The sequence below is a fragment of the Tripterygium wilfordii genome, chromosome 9 (genome assembly GCF_013401445.1).
Source record: "Tripterygium wilfordii isolate XIE 37 chromosome 9, ASM1340144v1, whole genome shotgun sequence".
NCBI lineage: Eukaryota > Viridiplantae > Streptophyta > Magnoliopsida > Celastrales > Celastraceae > Tripterygium > Tripterygium wilfordii.
In genome coordinates this window covers 5,289,610-5,312,836 of record NC_052240.1, presented here as the reverse complement: position 1 = coordinate 5,312,836, position 23,227 = coordinate 5,289,610, and the positions used below count along the sequence as shown (strand labels likewise).

Here is a 23,227-nt window from a genome sequence, read left to right as displayed (position 1 = left end):
TGCCGTTTGTATAACTTATAAAGAAAAAAACGATCCTACAAATCATTTTCTCTATTTTGATTCTTTGGCCCTCCAAGGCCCACTTCCGAAGCAGTCAAGTCAAGCACTTTCTTAGGTTGTAGAGAGATTTTGATTCCTTTTTGAATCTTTGCAAGTGAAGAACCCATTGTTCCATACAAATACAAAATGACAGCTAAGCACACTATCTAATGACAATTAATTATTAATGTATATATGTCGCACGAAAAAGATAAAGATCGTAGTAATTGGGATCGCTGGGATCCCAGTTATCCCAGTTACTGAGATATATGCATAGGATTTAATGTGCATGTGGAGCCCATCACAAACACATTAAATCTTGTGCATACATCTCAACAACTGGGATAATTGTGATCCCAGTTGCTGGGATCCATAGCATTTTTGTATGTCGTATGCATACTTGGATTAATTTCCGAAGTTATCTCTTTCTATTAATTTAATTTAAAGGCACTATTAATTCTTGCAAACTAAAATGCATTTCTAGAAAGCAAAGCAAAGGCTTTTTCGAAAAGCGATCCATTATGACAATCCACGGTGCCGGTGCAAACGAAACACTATCTAAAACGGCATGAGGCATATGTGATAGAGACACCCGAACACAAGTCAAAGATTTCTCCAAAAAGAAAAAGAGAAAGTCACACTAGCATCCAAATCACCAGATCACCAAACAATATTACCAGACCTGCGACATGGAGCTCTCTCTCTATAAAGAGAGGATTTGGCCATTCCTATTTCTTATCAATTGAATCTTTTCCCTTCATTTTTAACAACTTCTCATTTCTTCTCCCAATCAAAACCAAATGAAGGCTACAGTACTCGGCAAGCTGAGAGCCAAGATTTCGAAAAAGAGAGAAAAAACAGACCGGATGAAGAAGCGGCTACAAGGGATGAAAGTCAAGCTGGAAGAGATGGAATCGGAACAAGCCCGAATGCTCAAGGACAACAAGCTGGCCATCGAGGACAACGTCTACATCCAACTCTATTTGGACTACGTGGTGCTTACCTTAATCGGCGGTAATTAATGGTGGAGCCTGACTACTGTCCGTAAATCGTACCCTATGTGTTCTTGTCTTTTTCGCTTGCAATTTCCTATTTCTTTGTTTGTGGTGGAATGAATTAACTGACTACTTCTGGTTTCCCAAACCCTAGCTTGTATGCAATTTCCTATTTCTTTGATATGTGGTGGAAGGAAGCTGACTACTGTTGGTTTCCCCAAACCCTAGCATGTTTTGCTTGTGTCCTTTTGTCTTGCAATTTCATGTGTTCTTTGATTGTGATGGAAGAAGCTGATCACTGTTATTTTCCTAAACCCTGGCCTATGCATTTGTGTCTTTTATGGCGTGCAGTTATTTCCTTGATTGTGAATTGGTTGATCCTTTCTTGTTGTTGAGAGGATGAAAAAAAAGATGGAAGATTATAACTGTTGTGCTGCAAGTGGTGGAATATAATTTCCAATCTATCAAATCTATGGACAAAACCACTAAACCAGGGTCATAAATTACTTAATAAATTTAATAATAAATACAAATTATATATTTTAGCACATAAATAAATTCAAACTAAATTAAGCAATCATATGAAATTCCAAAGTAAATACAATAATAATATAGTAAAGAAACGAGTTCACAAGTCACGACTAGGGCTGTTATTGGTACGGTTACCGTTACCAATCACGGAATACCGTTACCATACCAATTCTTTCGGTAATTCAAAAAATGTTACCGTTACCGTTACCGGAAGAGTCGGTATACCGATGGTCGGTATACCGATCGATCGGTAATGGTAAGTCGGTAATTGGTAAATTTACCAATTCTTAAAACCTATTTAAAAAAGAAAAGAAAAAAAATGCATCAAGTAGCATTGTGCTTAATAGTCATTGTATGAAATAAAAATGATAGATTAATGAGAAGGATCATTGTGCCATATGTGAATAAGAGAAAATACCTATCAATCAGTGAAAAAAAGAAAGGATAATTCACATAACATTATTCCAACAATCTATAACAGAAAATCTATTTTTAGTATCAGAAGTGTTTTAAACTCCATGGCAGGAAAGCTAGAAGAAACAAGATAAATAAAGATAAAAGACCATAATGGAAAGGGAGAAAAACATGTAATCAATACCAACAAAGCATTTTGTTATGTAACAAACACTGCTTTAAAGTTAATGAAATTGCTACAAGTGATATATAAATGATAACCCTAAAAATAATCAATGGTCTAGATTAAATTAGATCAATCTAATGGTCATAATTAAATAAAACTAAAACTAAAACTAAAAATAATATTAATATATATTTAATATATATGTCGGTAATCGGGAAATTTACCGGTTTTGAACTTTGTTTACCGTTACCGTTACCGAAATCATCGGTAAATTTACCGTACCGAACAATTGGTAACGGTATACCAATCTTCTGCTATTTTCGGTAACCAATTCGTCGGTAATGGTATACCAATGGATAATTTACCATACCAGTAACAGCCCTAGTCACGACTCACATAAAAAAGTTAACAAACACACATATCTATATACTAGCCAACAAACTGAAAAAAAAAAATATCGAGCTCAAATCACACCTCCCAACAACAACCAAAAAAATAACTCCCAAACAAAAATAACACACGCAGTCGCATAGTCGACAACAATGCTTCTTTTCTTTTCTTTTTTTTTAAATGGCCCAATTATGTTAGCCTTGCATTTTTTTAGTGGGAAATCAATTATGAAAAGACACGTGCCTTACAAATCTAGAAATATTTTTTTTAATCGGAAAATAATATGAATTATCAAATATTTCTCTGACCCGGACTGGGCGGACAATCCTGATAATAGCACCTCTACTTCAACTTATTTGGTGTTTTTGGGTTCAACATTGATCTCGTGGAAATCTCAAAAACAACGTGCTGTTGAACGATCCTCCACTGAAGCTGAATATCGTTCGCTTGCTTCTGCCACATCTGAAGTAATTTGGCTTCAAAATCTGTTACGAGAACTCCGTTGTGCTACCCAATTGATGAGTATCCCACATCGAAAAAATAGGGCTACCAACTCTAGTTTATAAGGATCCAAGGCACCCTCACTTGGTAAACCGGTTTTCTGGGTTGTAGTTCTACCTTGGGCCTTATGGGCCGGTGTGAGTATTCATCATTGGTGCTTTCATTGAGAGAGTCGCGTTTGCGGAGAGGGTTGCCGTCCGGGAAAGGGCCGCCGTCTGAAGGGCTAGCGTAGCCTCCGTGGACGTCGGTTGTCCAAGAGGGGTGGTTTGATGAGTATCCCACATCGAAAAAATAGGGCTACCAACTCTAATTTATAAGGATCCAAGGCACCCTCACCTGGTAAGCCGGTTTTCTGGATTGTAGTTCTACCTTGAGCCATATGGGCCAGTGTGGGTATTCATCACCAATCCCCAACTCTGGTGTACTATGACAATCACGGGGCAACTACTTTAAGTCTTCATCCTATGAAACACTCCTGCATGAAACATATTGTAATTGACCTTCACGTTATTCGTGATCTGGTGTCCAAAGGATACATTCGCGTTCAACATATCTCCACTCATGCTCAACTTGCCGATCTTCTCACCAAGTCTTTGCTTCGTGCTCGCTTTGAGGATCTTCGTTCCAAGCTTGGACTGGTGTATCCCCCGTCCAGCTTGCAGGGGTGTAATAGAAGTAATCTAGGCCCACAAACAAATCACTCAACAATTAGGCCCAAGTATCATTCAATTACTCAGCCCAAGTAACTTAGGCCCTAATATTAGTCTGAATAGATGTATTTATCACAATGGTAAGTTGTCCTACTTATACAGTCTGTATACTAACTCTGTCATCCATTACAACAACCTACTAGTGTGTCTACAGTCTACTGTTGTGTCTTGTCTTGTCTTATGACCGTTGTATCTTCTCCTTTATATAGGTTGTAACATTTGTTTTATTAATTAATGAAAATCATCTCTTTCAAACCTTATTTTCCTTGACAGGTTAAGGTTGTAAACGAGGATGGAAGCCTTACGTGGCATGATGTGCATACAATTACAATGACAGCCCTAAACCTTTTTTTTATTTAAAAGAATACTAGTTGTGCATCCACGTAAAGCGCGGGTTTTTTTTCATAGTTGGTTGAAACAACTCTAAAATTCGAAATTCGAAATATTGTTCCTTCTTTTAATTTATAAATGTCTATCTGATTTTGACAAACAGAAACATGCATCAATGTGCCCCGTAGAATAACAAAATTAAGAATATATAAATAATTTTATATGATAGGGAAGATATGATAACAGAAATTGCAGTGTTCTTACCTCTGCATATGATCAATCTACATAAATTCAGAAACTTCCAACTAACCATTATATAAAGAGCAAAGTGAACATGGCAGTGAAAACTTACAGAAAGGATCCTTAAATCAGCATAAATAGAGCACATACATGCTGTAGTTCAAAATATCCCAAAATTGGGTGATGAAAAATGGTGGCATTCCTAGAAGGATTAAACCTTAAAACTCCTATTACGTTCCACAACCTCAGAAACTCATGGCTGCCAAAGTGAGCAAATTATATAATTTTCTTCAAATTCAATAACTAAGAATTACAAATTTAGTAAGGTGGGGGACACCAACGAACCTGGTAGCAACCTTGATTGATGGGTTGCCAACACATGGGGCATTGGGAGATTCGTTGACACCTACAAAATGAAAATTACACCCTGGTCAAATCTTGTCTTCTCCCAGTGACGTGTCCAAACTCAAAAGCCATCAAGGTTGGCTACATTATATTGTGAAAGTCCTCTTTTAAAATTAAAATGACAGAACATTGGTATTGTTTTCGGGAAAAACATTGAATAATTGAATGGTAGTCACATTTCAAATATGAAAGGCATCACAAAAAGAGTAAGAAAACAATAGAATAGATTCAATGTATATTATATAATGCTCATTCCTTGAAGAATATTTTGATCCCACCATATTCAAAAAGAAAATAGTCATACATATTTTTAAAATACAACATCTACATTCGTCGAAATTTAAACCAAATTTTTTCTGCTGTAAAGTAAGTGAGCCAACAATATGTATATCCTTTTAATATTCTACACAACGTGCTTGGAAAGTTTTTTAAATTTTGGTACTTACTAATGGTTGGAAAGTCCTGGCAGTTTCAAGAAACTTGAACCTCCCATATATATTGCTTGTACTCACCTGCACAGACAGAGACATTGAAAGAAATATCCATACTTTAGGTCCAAAAAAAATTAATCTGAATATTGACATCTGTGGGAGGTGAAAGTTGTTATGATCACAGTAATGGTATCCTTAGCTTGATTAATGCATCATAAAAGAAAAGTAAAGCAAAGCATATGTAGTCATGCTCTTTATTTCCCTGGAATATGACCATTCTGAGGCTCATAAGTTCAACAGTTATGAAATATTCTTCTAGATGTGCATGTAAATAAGTTCCCAAACACTCTTGAATTAGTGATATCATCAAACTTCAATTACCTCCACGATGGCGAGCTGGAGCTTTCTTTTTTGCTTAAAATTGCATACTAAGCTTCATTGTCATTGTAGAAAGAAAAACTGTAACATATTTAGTGCATATATTCATGTAATATTACACCATGTAGGCAAATATAAATACTAATAAAATGCTATTTAAATAATAGAATATTCAAGTATCAAACCATGTCGTTTACCAGATGTGAAAGAGTTTACTAGGGCTGTTACTGGTATGGTAAATTATCCATTGGTATACCATTACCGACGAATTGGTTACCGAAAATAGCAAAAGATTGGTATACCGTTACCAATTGTTCGGTACGGTAAATTTACCGATGATTTCGGTAATGGTAACGGTAAGCAAAGTTCAAAATCGGTAAATTTCCCGATTACCGACATATATATTAAATATATATTAAAATTATTTTTAGTTTTAGTTTTATTTAATTATGACCATTAGATTGATCTAATTTAATCTAGACCATTGATTATTTTTAGGGTTATCATTTATATATCACTAGTAGCAATTTCATTAACTTTAAAGCAGTGTTTGTTACATAATAAAATGCTTTGTTGGTATTGATTACATGCTTTTCTTCTCCATTTCCATTATGGTCTTTTATCTTTATTTATCTTGTTTCTTTTAGCTTTCCTGCTATGGAGTTTAAAACACTTCGGATGCTAAAAATATTGGAAATTAATGAAATGAAAGATTTTCCGTTATAGATTGTTGGAATAATGTTATGTGAATTCTCCTTTCTTTTTTTCTCCGATTGATAGGTATTTTCTCTTATTCACATGTAGCACTATGATCCTTCTCATTAATCTAGCATTTTTGTTATTGGTATTGTAGGCAAGATGAAAGTGTTGTAGTCTCATACAATGACTATTAAGCACAATGCTACTTGATGCATTTTTTTCTTCTCTTTTTTAAATAGGTTTTAAGAATTGGTAAATTTACCAATTACCGATTTACCATTACCGATCGATCGGTATACCGACCATCGGTATACCGACTCTTCCGGTAACGGTAACGGTAACATTTTTTGAGTTACCGAAAGAATTGGTATGGTAACGGTATTCCGTGTTTGGTAACGGTAACCGTACCAATAACAGCCCTAGAGTTTACTACTTACCAAAACCAAGATCACAATATAAAATATTGAGGAAAAGTTTCCATTAGGTGTTAATATGTCACCAAGCAAAAGATGCAAAGAAGATGTGAAATTCCCGTAACATATGGATTTGAACATAATTGAGTTCCTCTCATACCAGAGGATGTAATCGAAGTAGCAAAAATCATTCAGAATCATCACTTCACAGTCATGATATTTATAGCATCCCCACTCTTGCATAGTCCTTTTTCTTTGGCATGCTGAGAGGCAAAATCCAATGCTTTTTCTATTGTCTCTGTATACGCAGCCTTGGCAGATCTGTATATAAAACAGGAACCAAACCACGGAATATAAGGTTGTGTCTTGCTGGAGCCTCATTATTGCATGACCAATCAAAGGAACCGATTTTTATCTCATGAACAACTACAAATAATGTAGACATGCCAGACCTATAGTTAGCCACCAGTTTTGCCCTACTTCCTCCTCATGTAAGGACCAATATAAATGCCACCTTAATGGAGTTGGCTGTTCTAACAGCTGAAGCAGCCAGAGTCTCCAATGGGCTCATGGGTACATGTGAGTTTTTTTTGAATACATCTCCATAATCGAGCGTGCTTTCTGCTTCCACGAAGACCTTGGCCATGGTCCTAACAGCAAGTTCTGGATATGGTCCAGCAGCCATTTCACCACTTAGCATGACACAGTCCGTACCATCAAGAACTGCATTGCAACATCAATAGCTTCTGCTCTAGTTGGCCTGTGAGATTTGGGATCATGGATTCCAACGTGGATTGCTGTCACAACAGGTTTGCTTTGAATATTGCACTTGTAGATCATCACTTTTGTGCTAGAAATATTTTTTCAATTGGAATTTTCATTTCGGGATCTCCTCATGCCACCATAAATGCATCCGAATTCGCGAGGATGTCATCAAAATTTGCAACCCCTTTTTGATTTTCAACCTATTTAATCAAATGGGAATGTCAATCCAAACAGGGAAGACGATAAATTAATATAATTTGTTGCGTATTACAATTTGCATTCATCTCTAACATACCTCAAGTACATGACATCTTTCTCAAAATTATTAAGGAAATAAAATTCTACTGTACTCCTATTCGATCATTGATAAGAACCTCAAATAGTGGATTCCTTCCTGATCAACCTAGCAACATAACGATTTATCACGCAAATTCCTTATGTTTCCTACTTGAAGTAAAATCATCAAGAAAACTAAAATCAACTTGCTCAAAATTCCAAACAACATACCCTTGACATCAGTAGGATGTTCTTAGCATGCGATCCAAGCACCTTCCAGAGAACAAAAGACAGTGCGATCATGTCAATTTGATTGGAGACTTCCCAGCCCAATATATCTTTCTTGTCTTTATCTGTTTTTTGTTGGCATATCCCCCACGACCCCATGGAGATTAACATTCTTCCTCTCGCCAAAAACAGCAGAGTTCTCTCAGCAATATCGAACCAAACTTGCTTCTTTGTCACATACTCACATGACAAAACTTTGAATGAATTAGTGCCATCTGCGCATAGAATTACCATGCCATTGGCTTGGAAGCTTTCTTTTCTTTGAGAAAGAAAAGCTAACTATCTATATTATTAACCTTTTATAGCTCATACAGATTCATCTTTTGATCACACTTTATGTTGTAGTGGGTTGATACGATAATTTCTTGACCTGTTTCAGCTGGTCGGGTTTTCCATCCTTTTAAAAACCCAGTTCGAATATGTGGTCCCTTTAGCAATGGACACATGATTAACAATTGAAGAGTTTTGAAGATCTAATATATTGAGGATTAAAAGTTTGACCCTAGTTCTCAAAACTTTCTAGATGATTGGCTAAATCAAGAGGAAGTTTGCATTGTACTCCAATCAAGTTAGGAACTCATTGCTCATGAAACATATACAAAACAATTAGAGAAGACGGTGTTTGAATTATGCGAACCAAACATGAGGTCAAAGGAAGTGAATTCATATTTATATTAAAAAGAAGAAGTTTACCAGTGAAGATCGAATGTCCAATCGCTGTTTAAATACTTAAAGTTTTCTCGTATTGATCTCCCTCAATAGCAGTGCAGACCTCCGAGGTGCACATCTGGTGGTGCTCATTCTTGCAGTAAATATCTACACCAAATTCAAGTCTAGAAAATTCATTTCTTAATTTCAATCACAATCATATCTTACCCAATCCAAGCAAATGCAATCATGTATAGTAGTTTAAATTATTATTTCCTTATTCAAATCACTAAAGCTCGGCTGAATCAGAACATATAAAATCATGATAGGCTGAATCAGAACAGGATACATTATCATCACAATATTAACAACCTTACCCCTCCTACCGCGTTCATGGTTACCTTCAACCAAAAAAAGGTATCAAATGCTTTTGAGGAAATGCTACATCAAAAACTTGGCTCAACAATACCGAGATAGATGACATCAGCATCGTAATTAGAGACAACAACGGAGAGGCGAGGATTTTCGGCAACTCAAGTTCGTGGAGGATGTAGAAACCCATCTGTCTCAGACTGGACTTGATGCTAATAAGAGACAACAACGGAGAGGTGAGGAATTCCGGCAGCTCAATTCGTGGAGGATGTAGAAACCCATCTGCCTCAGACTGTCCTCGATACCAACTCCGCCCTCTCCTTCCTCCAAGAAAGGTACTTTCTCTCGAATGGTGTAGGATTTTCTCAAAAACAAAGCTCCACCTTCTCTCACTCTCCGTTATTTAGAAATAAATCATCGAACCGACGAAATGTAGACGACGATTCGTAACGTTCGAATTTTATTTTATTTTTTCCTTGCCTTTTTTTTTTTTTGGGCAATTTACTTAGAAAATACCGTAGTGCTTGAATCAAAGATAAAGAAGTACTCAAGAGTCCACATTGTCATCAACTAAAAAGAAGAGCATCCTAGTGTCAAAATAAGATAAACGTCTGTTAGAGCCTCTATTTTATATATATAGGTATAAATTCAACTCATTTTCATGCAACTAATTAAGTAAACGACCATTAGAACCAATAATAAATTGGAATGACCATAAGCACCAATAATAAATTGGAAATAAATAAATAATTAATTAATTGTAAGAAAATAAGGGTAAGGTTTATGCATTTTCCTGAATGTGTGGAATATTTTATTTGTTTTTATTTGGTCAGTCAATGTTGACTGACGAAGGGGTTGGTTATGTGTTTGATGAAGAACTTTTGCCTTCAGAGAAGTTTGGTTGGATTTTGGATAGACTTATAGTGCCCGCAAACTCAAACATATTAAGATATTATTCGCTCTAGATCAAGGCTAGTATAGATTATGGATTTTCTTTATTTATTATCGTTCCTCCCTCATTCTCTTAATACGGGATCTTATTAGTGTCACAACTCTTATCTTTCTTTCTTTTTTACTCTCCAAAGAGCAAAACTTGTAATGCCCACCACATATATTGATATTGACAAATAAAGAAAAGTTATTACAAAAAAAAAAAGACTTGGTCTTTGTTTCAATTTCGCAGAAGCATGTGGGAAGCTTCATCGAGGCTTCAATGTGAATACGTGGAAGTGAATGGTTTGGGCCCTAATGGGCTCCATCTTGGAGTCTTTTATTCATCACACAACCATGTTGTGCATGGTTTTCAACGACTTTATGCCGAAGGAGCAAGGAGTCTATTTTTCTTTTTAACTAATCCAACGTTAATTTCCTCATCTTTTTCTACATTTGGACTTGGTTTCACTTAACGCACATAATACTATGTTTGGAGGAAATGTTTACTATAAATAGACCTTAACTTTAGGTTCCCAATACACATATGCCTGGATAAATATTCCAGGAGGAGATATTGAGATATATATGTTATGCTAGCAGTAGCTGTTTAAGTTTTACTTTGACAAGAAGAACAAGAGACGGCAGGGGTTAGAGATAAAGAGTTTTGAAGAAATAGTTTTCACCATTAACATTCAACGAAATGATACATCCTAATATACTGAACAGAGCAACGGCTATAATCAGCTTTTCCAAAGACTGTACAACGTGCAGTCTGTACATGACTACTTAAAGCTATACTCTCACATTATCTGATAAGATGACAGATAGACATGACTTATATGGGCTTGAGCCTATGGACTATTAGTTAGTTGAAGTGGGCTGAGCCTTCTGGGCCTCCATATCCTTATTACTCTCCCTCAAGATTGGAGGGGTTGAAGTTACGTCAATCTTGTCCCGTAATACCAGAAATCGAGGCCTAAGAAGGGATTTGGTCAACAGATCTGCGAGTTGATGAACTGTCGAAATTTTCTGGACCTTGACAATATTGGAGCTAACAAGAGAGCGGACAAATTTTAAATCAACAGCAATGTGTTTCATACGAGAGTGCAGAACTGGGTTGAGACTCAGATTAGTGGCGCCCTGATTGTCACAATAAATCACTGGGGTCAAATTGGTGAAGATGTGTAGGTCTTTGAGAAGGTGTTGTATCTAGGCAACCTCTGAAGTGGTGCTTGCAAGAGATCGGTATTCGGCTTCGGTCGAGGAACGGGCAATCGCCCTCTATTTCTGAGAACACCACGATATTAGATTATTGCCAAGGAAGACCAAATACGTAGAAGTAGAAGACCTGTCATCTAGGTGTCCTGCCCAATCGAAGTTCGTATAAGCATGTAGATGAAAGTGAGGAGATCTGGATATCGTGAGACCAAAGTTGTATGTGCCTTTAAGATAACGCATTAGTCTCTTGAGAAGCGACCAGTGAGTGTAGGTGGGAGAGTTCATAAATTGAGCCAAACGATTGATGGCGAAGCAGACATCAGGACGGGTGATTCTTAAGTATTGAAGACTGCCAATAAGTTTACGAGATGGCTTAGGATCATCCAAGAGAACACCATCAGTGATTTTGGTGTTGAAGTGAAATGGTAGGGGTGTATGAACTGCCTTAGCACCATGCATATCCGTGGCATCCAGTATATCTCGTATGTATTTCTGTTGAGACAGAAAAAGACTTGTGTTAGTAGTTATAACCTCAACACCCAAAAAATAAGACAAATCATCCAAGTTTTGAGGGAGAATTTATTAGCCAGTGCAGTTGTGACCCGTTATAAAAGAGTGGAGCTTGAGGACGTGAGGATAAGGTTGTCGACATACATGAGTAAGTACATAATGTGATGAGATAGACGTAAGATGAATAGGGAAGGATCGGCATGGGATGGAATAAAACCCAGATGGAGAAGAAAAGAGCTAAGGGCTTGGTACCAAGCTCTTGGTGCCTGTTTGAGGTCATATATGGATTTATTAAGTTTGCATAGGTGAGTTGGATATGTAGGATCCTCAAATCCTTTGGGTTGCTTCATATAAACTATTTCTTGAAGACTACCATTAAGGAATGCATTGTTAATGTAAAGGTGATGAAGAGGCCAGTTAGAAGAGATAGCAATGGATAAGACTGTACGTATAGTGATCGGCTTGATCACCGGATTGAACGTATGGTAATAGTCTAGGCCTGCACGTTGCGCATACCCTTGAGCTACAAGACATGCTTTATAGCGACGCACGGAACCGTCAGGGTTGTATTTAATTTTGAATAACCATTTGGACCCAATAGGATGTAGTCCAGGGGAGGAGGGAATCAATTGCCAGGTACAATGTTGAGTGAGGGCATTAAACTTTTGCTGCATTGCAGCTTTCCAGTGAGGATAGGCTAGAGCCAATTTTACGGAGCGTGGTTCTGGGGATGGAGGGGGTGGATGAAGAGAAGCATGGTGAAGACTTTTTGGTTTAAAAATTTGATTCATGGCTCGGGTTGTCATGTAGTGAGGTAGTGTGGTAGTGGGGTTAGATAGAGTGGGGCTAGTGGAAGTTGACGTAGGTAATTGAGTGGAAGGTGGCAATTGCATGATAGTAGGATGATGTGGGTTAGAGACTGAATGTGGGGGTTCTTCCGGACTGAGGTGGAGATGGTTGAAGGATTGCGAGATTAGTAGGTGATTCATTTGAGGTGGTGGGAGACACGTCAGAGTGGGTATCTTGAAAAGAAAGGAATTCATGTTCATGGAAAAGTACATGACGAGAAATAAATATTTTGTGAGTGTTAGGGTCAAAACATTTGTATGCATTTTGAGAAGTGGAGTAACCCAAAAATATACACGGCTGAGATCTAGGCTGTAATTTGTGATTTGTGTACAGACGCAACCAAGGAAAACATGTGCTACCACATGTTCTTAGTTTGAGATAGTTTGGTACTTGAGAAAAGAGGAGCTCATACGGAGCTTTCGGGGCAGTAGCGGAGAGGGGCAGACGATTTATGAGTTATGTCGTACTTTAAAAAGCGAAGGTCCAAAAGGAGAAGGGTAGTTTGGCTTAACTGAGTAGAGTATGTGCTGTTTCTGATAGGTGCTGATGTTTACGCTCTGCGAGTGCACTATGTTCGGGGGGTATGAGGTGGAGTATGAAGCCAAGTGATGCCTTTTTGGAGAAGATAGGGCTTTAACTTTAGAAACTCCCCTCCATTGTCTGAGTACAAGGTGCGAATAGGGCATTGAAATTGTTTTTCCACCAATTTTTTGAATTGAATAAAAACGGATAACACTTTAGACTTTTAAGTAAGGGGAAACAACCATGTATATCAAGTGTGGTGATCAACATATATTACATAGTATTTAAAATCATCTATGGAAAGTAAGGGAGCTGGGCCCCATACATTCGTGTAAATAACATGAAGGGGTACAGAACTGGAAACTGTAGAAGTTGCAAAGGGAAGTTTGTGACTTTTATTCATTGAACAAGCAGTACAAGATAGATTAGAGGTAGTGCTAGATGAAGAACAAGGAAGACTAGCTGAGTGGACAATAGAAGACAAAAGTTTGAGTGATGGATGACCCAAACGGTTATGCCAACCAGCCAGAGTGGTTTTTGATCCCAAAGTAGAAGTGGAGACAGCATTGCATGAGACAAGGGACTGATCCAGATGGTATACTCCATTAGTGCAGCTTCCCTTGGCCAAGATTTGATCCGTAGAGCGATCCTCAAGAACACAATGAAACGGAAAAAATTCAATAGAGATATTATTAAGTTTAGTTAATTCATGTACTGATAGCAAATTTTTGTGCAACATAGGAACACAGAGTATATTGGCGACATTAAGTGGTCGTGTGTGTGTGTGTGTGTATTTTTGTGGTGTCGGTGTGAGTAATTCCCATACCTGAACCGTCTCCAAGTCGGACTTCATCAGTCCCGTCATATTTTGCACCTGAATCCAGCAACCAGGTTGGGCTAGGCTGAGTGTAGGTACTGGAAGGGCAGTGGATGAAGCTAGGTTTGTAGAAGGACCAGATTGACCTACAAAGTATTTCAGTTTGCTACATTTGTTCGTAGTATGATCTGGTTTTTCACAGAGCTGACAGGTTACCCTAGATCGTCCACGGCCTCATCCTCCGTGATAGGATTGATTGTCACTGTGAGAGTTATTCTAGTTATGAGAGTTACGCTGCCCTTGCTGATGGTTCCAAGAGTTGGAGGAGTTAAAGTGTCGATTATGCTGTGACTGGTGGCTTGAGTTAGGCTGCTTTTGATGAAAGTTAGTTGTGGCCATGGACATGGCTTGAGCAGAGGTAATACGAGATAGATAACCTTCATGGGCAACTAGTACATCTTTCAGCTCTTCAAAGCTGAATGGTCTGTATGGAACCAACTATACCAAAATATTCTTCACCCAAGCCATCCAAGATGTAAAGTGTCAGATCATCTTAAGAAACCGGGTTGTTGGTTAACGCAAGTTCATCTGTAAGGATTTTGACCTCCTACAGGTTGTCACTCATTGGCTTGCTAGCTTTCTATCCTCTAGACAATTGAGACTTTAGTTGATGTACTCTGGATCTGGATGTATTAGCAAATAAGATGTGAATCTTGCTCTAGGTAGTTGCACTAGCCTTGACTTCCCCAATAAGAGAGAGAACCGTAGCATCTATTGAAGCAACTATGGCAAGGAGAGTAAACTAATCCTGAGCAGCCCACACTGCTTCTGAGGTGTCTTTAGAAGATTCATTTGTTGGTTTGGGTGGTTGTGGATGAGTACCATCAACATAGCCTACAAGGCCATAAGCACGTAGAAGTGACAAGAACTGTAATCTACATGAGCAGAAGTTTGAGGTAGTTAGTTTAATGGGAATGGGTGATACGACGTAGACTGATACAGAGGTGGAGGAGCCAGGAACTGGGACAGAAATGGTGGTAGTCATGCTTTTGAGAGGTAGCACCTCGGTGGAGTCAGTGGGCTCCAATACCATAAAGAGTTTTGAAGAAATAGTTTTCACCATTCAATGAAATGATACATCCTAATATACTAAACAGAGCAACGGCTATACAATAAAGCAACGACTATAATCAGCTTTTCCAGAGATTGTACAAGGTGCAATCTGTACATGACTACCTAAAGCTATACTCAATAATTTTGTCTAAGTTGTTGAACACATAATCTAGTTTCTTGTTTTGTGCTTTTTTCTTTCTAAACATAGAAACATGTAGCCTTTATTCTTCGGGTGTGAAGCAGAATTCATGACTCTTGAGGTGAAATCAGATTCTTCAATCCTTATTTATGTTATGGCATCTTTTGTCACCATTTGAATACATAATTGATGCCATTAGATTGGTTGCAGCTAATATGACAATTGTGTGCTGTCAATATGCTCCTTAGATGTGTAATCGAATAGCACATACTCTAACTGGGCGTTTAAAAGAATTTAATATCTTTTGCATGCCCAAAAGAATTTAGTATTTTTTGCGTTTGGTTGGAGAATATTCATTCATGTATTTCATCCTTAATTATGGAAGAAATTGTCTCTTTCTCATTTCGTCTAATGAAATATTTAGATTATAAAAAAAAAAAATGGGTGAACCTATAAATTCATATTTTAAGAGAGAAGATAGTTCTACTAAGTCTTCTCTAATTTGAAACTCGATGTTGTTCTTAAATAAAAATAATTAAAAATCAAAGTATTTGGTATAATAATTTCGTGGTTGACGCCTAGTCAATCCTAAATTCACAATTAAAGAGATTTATTTTATCCAACCATTTCTTGGGGATTTGGAGGCTCTACAATTCTCTAGAGTTTACAATTCATATTCAATGGTGAAGAAAAAGTCATATAAATTTTAAAAATAAAAGATAAAAATGTGGTGTGATGTGACACATCTCTCAAGTCATTGGATTTCAATTATAGACTCTACAATTTGAAACTAGGGACTTTTGGAGGCCTGTACACTAGATTATACTTAATTGTAAAAAAGTGCAATCACTAAAACATTCTTTTAAAAAAGTACACTGGGGATCATCTTTTACCAAAATAACCTCAAATTTGATTTTCTCTCTCCCCGAATTGTGATACAATAGTGATACTTTTAAATAGAAGATCCAATTTAGTGTTCAATTTATATCTTTTGCTCATAAATTGATGATATAAATGTTAGAATGTAAATTTGATTGCATTACATGTCTTTCTGGTTCAATTATGTCATTTTAGTGGATTTTTGGTGTTGGTGATACTATAGTGATGCATCTCTGCAGCTGTAAATGTTTTTCCAAAACAAGCAAGAGATGTACAAACCAAGAAAAGAAAACCAAGAAAGGAAAAGTAATTAGGAAGAAGAAGTATGCATACTGATTCAATTTTATCATTTTAATGAATTTTTGGTGTTCGTGATACTATAGTAATACATCTCTGCACTTGTAAATGTTTTTCCAAAATGAACAAAAGAGGTAACCAAGAAAATAAAATAAAAAAAGGAAAAGTAATTAGGAAGATGAAGTATGCATACTGGTTTAATTGTATCATTTTAGTGGTTTTTTGGTGTTGGTGATACTATATTGATACTATAGTGATACATTTATACAAAAAACGAATCAGAGTCCAGATCTGCAAAAAAACGAAGCACAACCCAGATTGAACAAGGAAGCATAGTCCAGATCTGTCAAAAACGAAGCAGAGCAACTCGACGCAGTCCAGATTGAGCAACGACAAAGAAGGCGAAGAAGAGAGGAGAAACTTGGCCAAAAACGGAGAAGAAGGCAACAAAGAACAAATTCAGATTGAGAACCAGAAGAAGAAGAAGAAGAAGAATGAGTGGAAGAAGGAGATAACTTTTAGTAGAGAAGAAGGAGAGATAGTGATGCAGCACGACGTGGTGGAAAGAACGTGTACTTGGACCTGTTGATTCGATACACGAATACCAAGAACAAGTCTACTTAAATCGGTTGATTCGACACACGAATACCAGATTTAAGGCTTCAAAACTTTGTTTATTCTAACGAATACCAAAGAATTGGAAAAGACTAGCTGTCTCTTAATTTTATTCAATAAAAAACTCAAAACTGAAATTTCTCAATAAAGGTTACAACCTTAAATAGTAAATTAAACGAAACCCTAGACACTTCTAATAGGAAACAAATACTTAAAAAGATACTAGACTCCTAGAAAAATAATACTAATTGTTTTACAACCAATTGATTTTCTAAAATACCAAAATAAAATATTTAACAGAAATATCGCAATCTCAATATGTATCAGAAAGAGAGGACACACTAGAGTTGGATAGTTGGAGGGAGAAGAAGAAGAAGAAGAAGAAGGGAATTGTAGGTATAAACTAAAAAATATCTTAAGTCAGATGACCACATTACCCTTAAATAGCACTTTTTTATAATTTTAAAAATGTTCATGACCTTTTTACAATTAAGTTGTCTAAAGTACTCTTACTTCCAATTATCTGTTGAAACTAATTACGGAGCCCTTAATCCATTTCTTGGTGGGCCTAATTTCACATTTTCACCCCCAAAGCGTAGGAGTGTGTTTTCGTGGCTTTTCCATTTGGTCAAGATCTACGCTCTCTATAGAAAATAAAATAAAAGGGTGTGCTGTTTCCGGGGTATCGCTAGTTGATTATGACTAGAGTTTGATGCTAGTTGTCGTCACCTTGACAGATGCGGTCGACTATCAAATCTTCCTTCACATGCAATAAAATAATGATAAAGACGACTGTCAGACCAAGAAATTGGTTATTTGCTAGGGTATGAGTTCGAAAAAATTATATTCTATTATATCATTAAAAATTCATATGCTCCAACAATGTCAATATGTTGGAATATGTAAATTTATATCGTTGTGTCAAAAAGTGATATTCCCACAACACGCACATACATTTTACATTAAAATAAATATTGAGTCTCATCTCAATCACACAAAAATCAAACCAGTAAATTTATATCATTGTGTCAATATATTTTGTTAATCAATCACATTAACAAAACACATACCTTAATACAATTTGCTGGACCAGCAAAAAATACAATTGAAAGTAAGTGCTCTTAGCGCATCGCACATAATTGCGCGATTCACTTTCGACTTCGCGCGACAAAGCTCCTAAGTCCACTCGTCTTTCGTCAATTACGCTGCACCACATCATTACCAGCAATGTCCCTTCCTTTACGCGTCATTCTTTATAAGTTATAACCTCACTGCACCACCCAGCTAAAGTTCTTCGTCTGTATGTGGAAATGTGCATACATACATATATATATATATATATATATATATGCAAGGTATCAGTGAAATGATAGCAAGAGAAATAGCTCGAGAGTGCTTTATTTGAGTATTCTCCCCCTCACAAACCCAACAAATCAAAGTTCAAACGCTTTTGATAGTTCATTCACAGAGCGAAAACATGAAGCTCTCCTTATACCGTCGGTGTCCACTCTCTTCTTCAAGAATTAATAGTGGACAAAATTGGGTCTGCAAAAGAAGTCCAAGAAATATGGTCCATCAAAGGCGCAAACGATTTCTCAACAGAAGACAATTGGTAATGTTCCTACTTGGTCTCTTTATTTGATGTGCAAATTAATTTCTAACATTGATCCTGTTAACATATATATATATATATATATATATATATATACATACATAATTTGAGTTCCTAATCATCATCAATGCGTTTTCCTAGAGAAAAACATCTCGTAGTAACTCTGTAGTTAAGTGTGCTTCTGCTAGAGCACTATTGGGATGGATGACCTCTTAGAAAGGCAAAGCTATGTGGGCCCGATGTATCATTCGGGAACCGAAACCCAAAACAGACAATATTGTTGATGTGTATGGGCTGAAAAATTATAATTTGATATCGGAGCCAACTCCACCGGTTTGGGTCACCTATTGGGCTTTCGGATGTCCTTATAGACAGACCATCCACAAGTGATGGATACTTGTAGGGCCTTTTCGGATGTGCAATAAATGGACCACCAGCAAGTAACCCTAACCCGTACAGTCCACTTATTGGGTCATGTATAACCTAGTCCACAAGTGCGGGGGAGTGTCAACAACGCATTTTCTTGGAGGTTAACATCTCGTAGTAACTCCGCAATTAAGCATGCTTATGCAAGAGCACTATTGAGATGGGTGACCTCCTGGGAAGGCAAAGTCATACGGGCCCGATGTATCCTTCGAGAACCGGACAATATTGTTGATATGTATGGGCTGAAAAATTATAATATGGATTGAAAATTTTTTTGTGGGGATCCGGCCCCAGGAAAATGTGTTTCAGGGCTATTTACACAACTACTTGAAATGATATTATTAATGAACAACTCCTAAGTAAACATAAAAAATTTAATTAGCAATCTTATAGGCCGCATCATTAATCAAACGACTTCTTAACCACGTAATTGAATTGATCCATCTTTTAAAATATATGACTAGGAAATGTTTTGACCCATCTTACTAGATCAAAACTTATTGCTTACTGCTAAATAAGATTTGAGGGTTAGTCCAAGAATAAAAGTCCATATGTTAGACCCATCATATACTAGGGGCTTAATGAGTAGAAACGGACCTTAGTTTATATTTATGGATTTAGACGTAACTATATAAGCTCTTATCATCGAAAGAGGCAGACTTGAGCCCAAATTTCAGTCTATAACTAGAGTGTTGGGCATGATATTAAGATAACCTTATAACATAATATTATTTAGGGGTGTTCACGGTCGGTTTGGGTATGTTTTTTGGGATTTTTTTGATATGAAAATAACCGACCAAACGGTCTATTTTTTCGGTTTTTCATCGGTTCGGTTCGGTTTTAAGTGGATAAATGTGTAACTTTGTATTATAAAAAACCGACCAATTATTTCGGTTTAGGTTTGGGCGGTTTTTTTGAACTGCCCTAATATTATTAAGTGTGCCAAAAATATTTATATTTAGTATATATATTTTTTTAAAAACGTGAGTGCAGTCCCCTTCCTACACCCTTGAACATGACGATTGATTGTTTTTCTTGGCGAAAGCATAATACAAGAGTAGGGAGTAGGAAAATAAAGAAAGGCATAGCACGGCTGATGTCGGAAATGGCGGAGATCAGTAAGGAGCAAAAGAGCATCGCGGAGGGACAGAAACAAGTGCGAAAGAAGTACGAGGAGATTAAGAGGGAACGCGAGCAACTGTGGAAGGAAACAGAGCTCATTGCGCAGCAGAGTCATGGTATCCGAGTTCGTTTAAATTTAATGTTCCAAATTATGAAAGCGAGAGTTGAGAGAGATTCTGCCAAAGTAGCTCAACTCACTTTACATCTCAGGTTAGTAACCTTCCAAACCCAGAACATGAATATGATGATATTTAAGTAGATTTCTCAATTTGAGGCTAATACAATTCTAGCTTTGATTGCCAGGGACTTGATAGCGAAGCCAAAAGAAGAAAAAGAAGTGTTGATGGATCCAGATGAAAGTAATAATCAGGCCTATGTGAATTCACTGATAAAGAGACCAAGTTGACTGAGGGATATATAAGGAAAATGGGATAGTATCAATAATGTGTGTGTAATTTTGGCATGCCTTTGCCTATTTTCTGGCTCTGTTTGGTATTACTCTTGTTTAACGTTTATTATTTTGGTTTTCTCTCATTTCCCTTGTTCAAAGGCTCATATTTAGGCATCCGCATCAGACTGTGCTAGAAATTTAGAGCCCAGGTGAAAATAATAATTAGGCCTATGTGAAGGTTTCTATACATTGTTGTTTCCACTTGTAATAATATGTTCCAATGCTAGGCTTATCTGTAATGTCCCAGAATGTAATAAAACGAAATACAAAATATATATATATATATGTATGCTAATTATGTTTGTATCGAAGATTGTCTAGCTCGTAATGGAAGCAAATGACATAAGTCTTTTACAAGCAACAAAAAATGAGTGAATCACTTCAAATACAGAGTTGTACATCTTCATGGCAATACATATTGCATAAAAAATAAAAAAAAACACTCCACAGCAACTTTAATCGCACATCTTTACAAAACCAAGAACACTGAGAGTTCCAAAACTTCATATACACATATTTAAAAGGAATATGATCAGAAAAAGCTCTGTACTTTGAAAAAAATTTCAAACAATCCCTTCTATTATATTTCGGACTAAACAAGCCCCCGCCATGGACTACGTGCTGTTTGCCTTCTTAATAAACAAAGCAAATTAATACACACAAAAACAGAACGCACAAAAACCTTTATATAGGACACATCAAGAGACTTGAAAGTCCGACACTTCTTGCTCAAAAGATAAAGACCCAAGTGAGTTACCTCCATGCACCATTTCAAAGTCCAACACTTAAACTTTCGGTGCGAAGCTGATCTGATCTGATCAGATGGTTAACCCACATTTCTTCAACCAGTAGCCATGTCTTCAGCTACCCAAGAAAGAGCCAAAGTACCGATTTCTAATTTTTTAAATTATTTCTACCAAAAATCTTTGCTTTCATTTTCATTTGGAAATCTACACCGAGATTAATGACTCTCAAGTCCCAATCAAAGTGGCGATACAACTTCCTAATAGTTGTAGTAATTTTAAATTTTATTCGAGTTTAGAAAGGAAGAGTGAATTAAGGAAATATTACATTTTATATATTTATTTACAATTTTTCTCTTTAAAACAAGTATTAGATATCAGAAGTGATAGAGACCCCAATAAATGAAATCTCAATTATCTCTGTGATTGATATGTTACTCTCTGATTCAATCACAAGGTTCTGTGGACTTCTATATTTACATTAATCAAGGGATAAGATAAATTACTAAGATGATTGGGATCTCATTTACTAAGATCCCAAACCCTTAAACCCTAAACTTAGATCTTAAGACCCTAACTCTAAATCTTTAATTCTAACAATAATATCACTTATAAGGTGGTATAAGTCTATATTATAGTATCTTATATTCCTATACAATGTACATCTATCCTATACAATCTACTTAACTGGTGAACTAATATGAATATATTAGGAAAAAAATGTATTTTTCGTCCCTTAACTATACACGATTTTTCATTTTTGTCCTTTTCCTTTTTTTTTTGTCCCATTTTCGTGTCCCAACTATTGCAAGGTACCTCTTTAGTTTTTCAAGTGAGAGTGATGCTTGAAAAATCCGAAGTGGTGTAGTATCCCGTCTCTAGAAAAGAAAAGAAAATAATAACAAAAAAATAAAAGTAAAAATAAAAATAAATTGATGGGATTTACAAAGAATAAAAGTTGTGGGATGAAATTGGAATGTCAGAAGGACATACAAGAAATCTTGAAATAATCTTGGGTCAAGTAAGAAAAGGGAAAAAAATAATTTAAAATAAAAATAGAAGAGAAAAGGGTGCGGTAGCACCCGATTCTCACTTTTAAAAAAAAGACAAAGGGATTGTCTCTCCCTTTTCTCTCCAAACACATACCATAATCGGCAATTAGTATTCCAGCAACATTCCGGGGAAGCTCCGACCTACAAGAATCATGCTTAGATGGAGTCATACACGTACTCTAATTTTTTATAAGAAAAAGAGAAGGATTAAGGTAATTTTTGAACTTAGGGTTTGTGGGTTTAATGGGTTTTGGGGATTTAGATTCAATGATAGTTTTCTTTGTCCAATAACTCAAAATTAGGTTATAATCTTCTATTATTACTTGGTTCAAGTGTGGTTCTTGAACCAATTCAAGAGGAGACTTTGTTTTCTTGATTGGTGGAACTAACAAGTTTCAAGGTAAGGTTTATTGACTCAAATTGTTCTAATTCAGGTTGGGGATGAAAATAATATTGTGATAGAATTTTAATTGTTTAACCTTGAAAAATTAAGGGAGAATTGAATATCTAAGAAATGGGTTAGATTGTCGAGTATGAAATGTGGGACTTGAATGGGATGGTGAATATGAAAACTTAATGGAGTTTATTTCATTGAATAGGTTAGTGAATTGACATAGAGTGTATGTTGCTTTCTTTGTGAGAATTTCGAGTTCACTTCGAGGTAGTGATTTCTGACCCTTTTTATTTCAAAACAGTTTCAAGCCATCGAATTGCTAGAATTGTAAACTTTAGTTTCCGCCTTGATTTATTCCAAGAGGGAACAAGCCTTGATAGTTTACCATTATTCCTTCTAATATTATTGTTCATGTTGTGATTCTATTCACCATTTGGCTCGCGGGCCTATGCCCGACCAGAAATTATACCGGGACTGGGCTCCATTTCTAGGGCCGGGTCCGGCCAGAAGCCCGACACCTTAGGTCAATTTTGACCCAACCTGA

At 36.5% G+C, this 23,227-nt stretch overlaps 1 protein-coding gene, 1 long non-coding RNA gene and 1 pseudogene across 2 annotated transcripts; 1 reads left to right on the top strand and 2 right to left on the bottom strand.

Annotated features, from left to right (window-relative positions):
* Positions 1–4,370: 4,370 nt before the first annotated feature.
* On the bottom strand, positions 4,371–5,733 carry LOC120006671. The gene is made up of 3 exons (XR_005470063.1): positions 5,534–5,733; positions 5,168–5,233; positions 4,371–4,722 (listed from the first exon to the last, which is right to left on the bottom strand). It is a non-coding gene; the product is annotated as an uncharacterized LOC120006671 (long non-coding RNA).
* A 923-nt stretch (positions 5,734–6,656) lies between these two features.
* Positions 6,657–9,181, bottom strand: LOC120005942 (annotated as a pseudogene).
* A 10,767-nt stretch (positions 9,182–19,948) lies between these two features.
* Positions 19,949–20,572, top strand: LOC120006443. Its single transcript, XM_038856482.1, has 2 exons — positions 19,949–20,253; positions 20,347–20,572. Exons 1-2 carry the CDS (start codon positions 20,018–20,020, stop codon positions 20,447–20,449), a joined length of 339 nt encoding a protein of 112 aa, XP_038712410.1. The 5' UTR covers positions 19,949–20,017; the 3' UTR covers positions 20,450–20,572.
* Positions 20,573–23,227: the final 2,655 nt, after the last annotated feature.

What these genes read in the sequence shown, in the direction of transcription:
- LOC120006443 (XM_038856482.1), top strand. Translation starts at nt 20,018, where the DNA reads ATGTCGGAAATGGCGGAGATCAGTAAGGAGCAAAAGAGCATCGCGGAG. An exon ending in CAACTCACTTTACATCTCAG is followed by an intron (nt 20,254 to 20,346) that starts GTTAGTAACCTT and finishes TTTGATTGCCAG; the next exon opens with GGACTTGATAGCGAAGCCAA.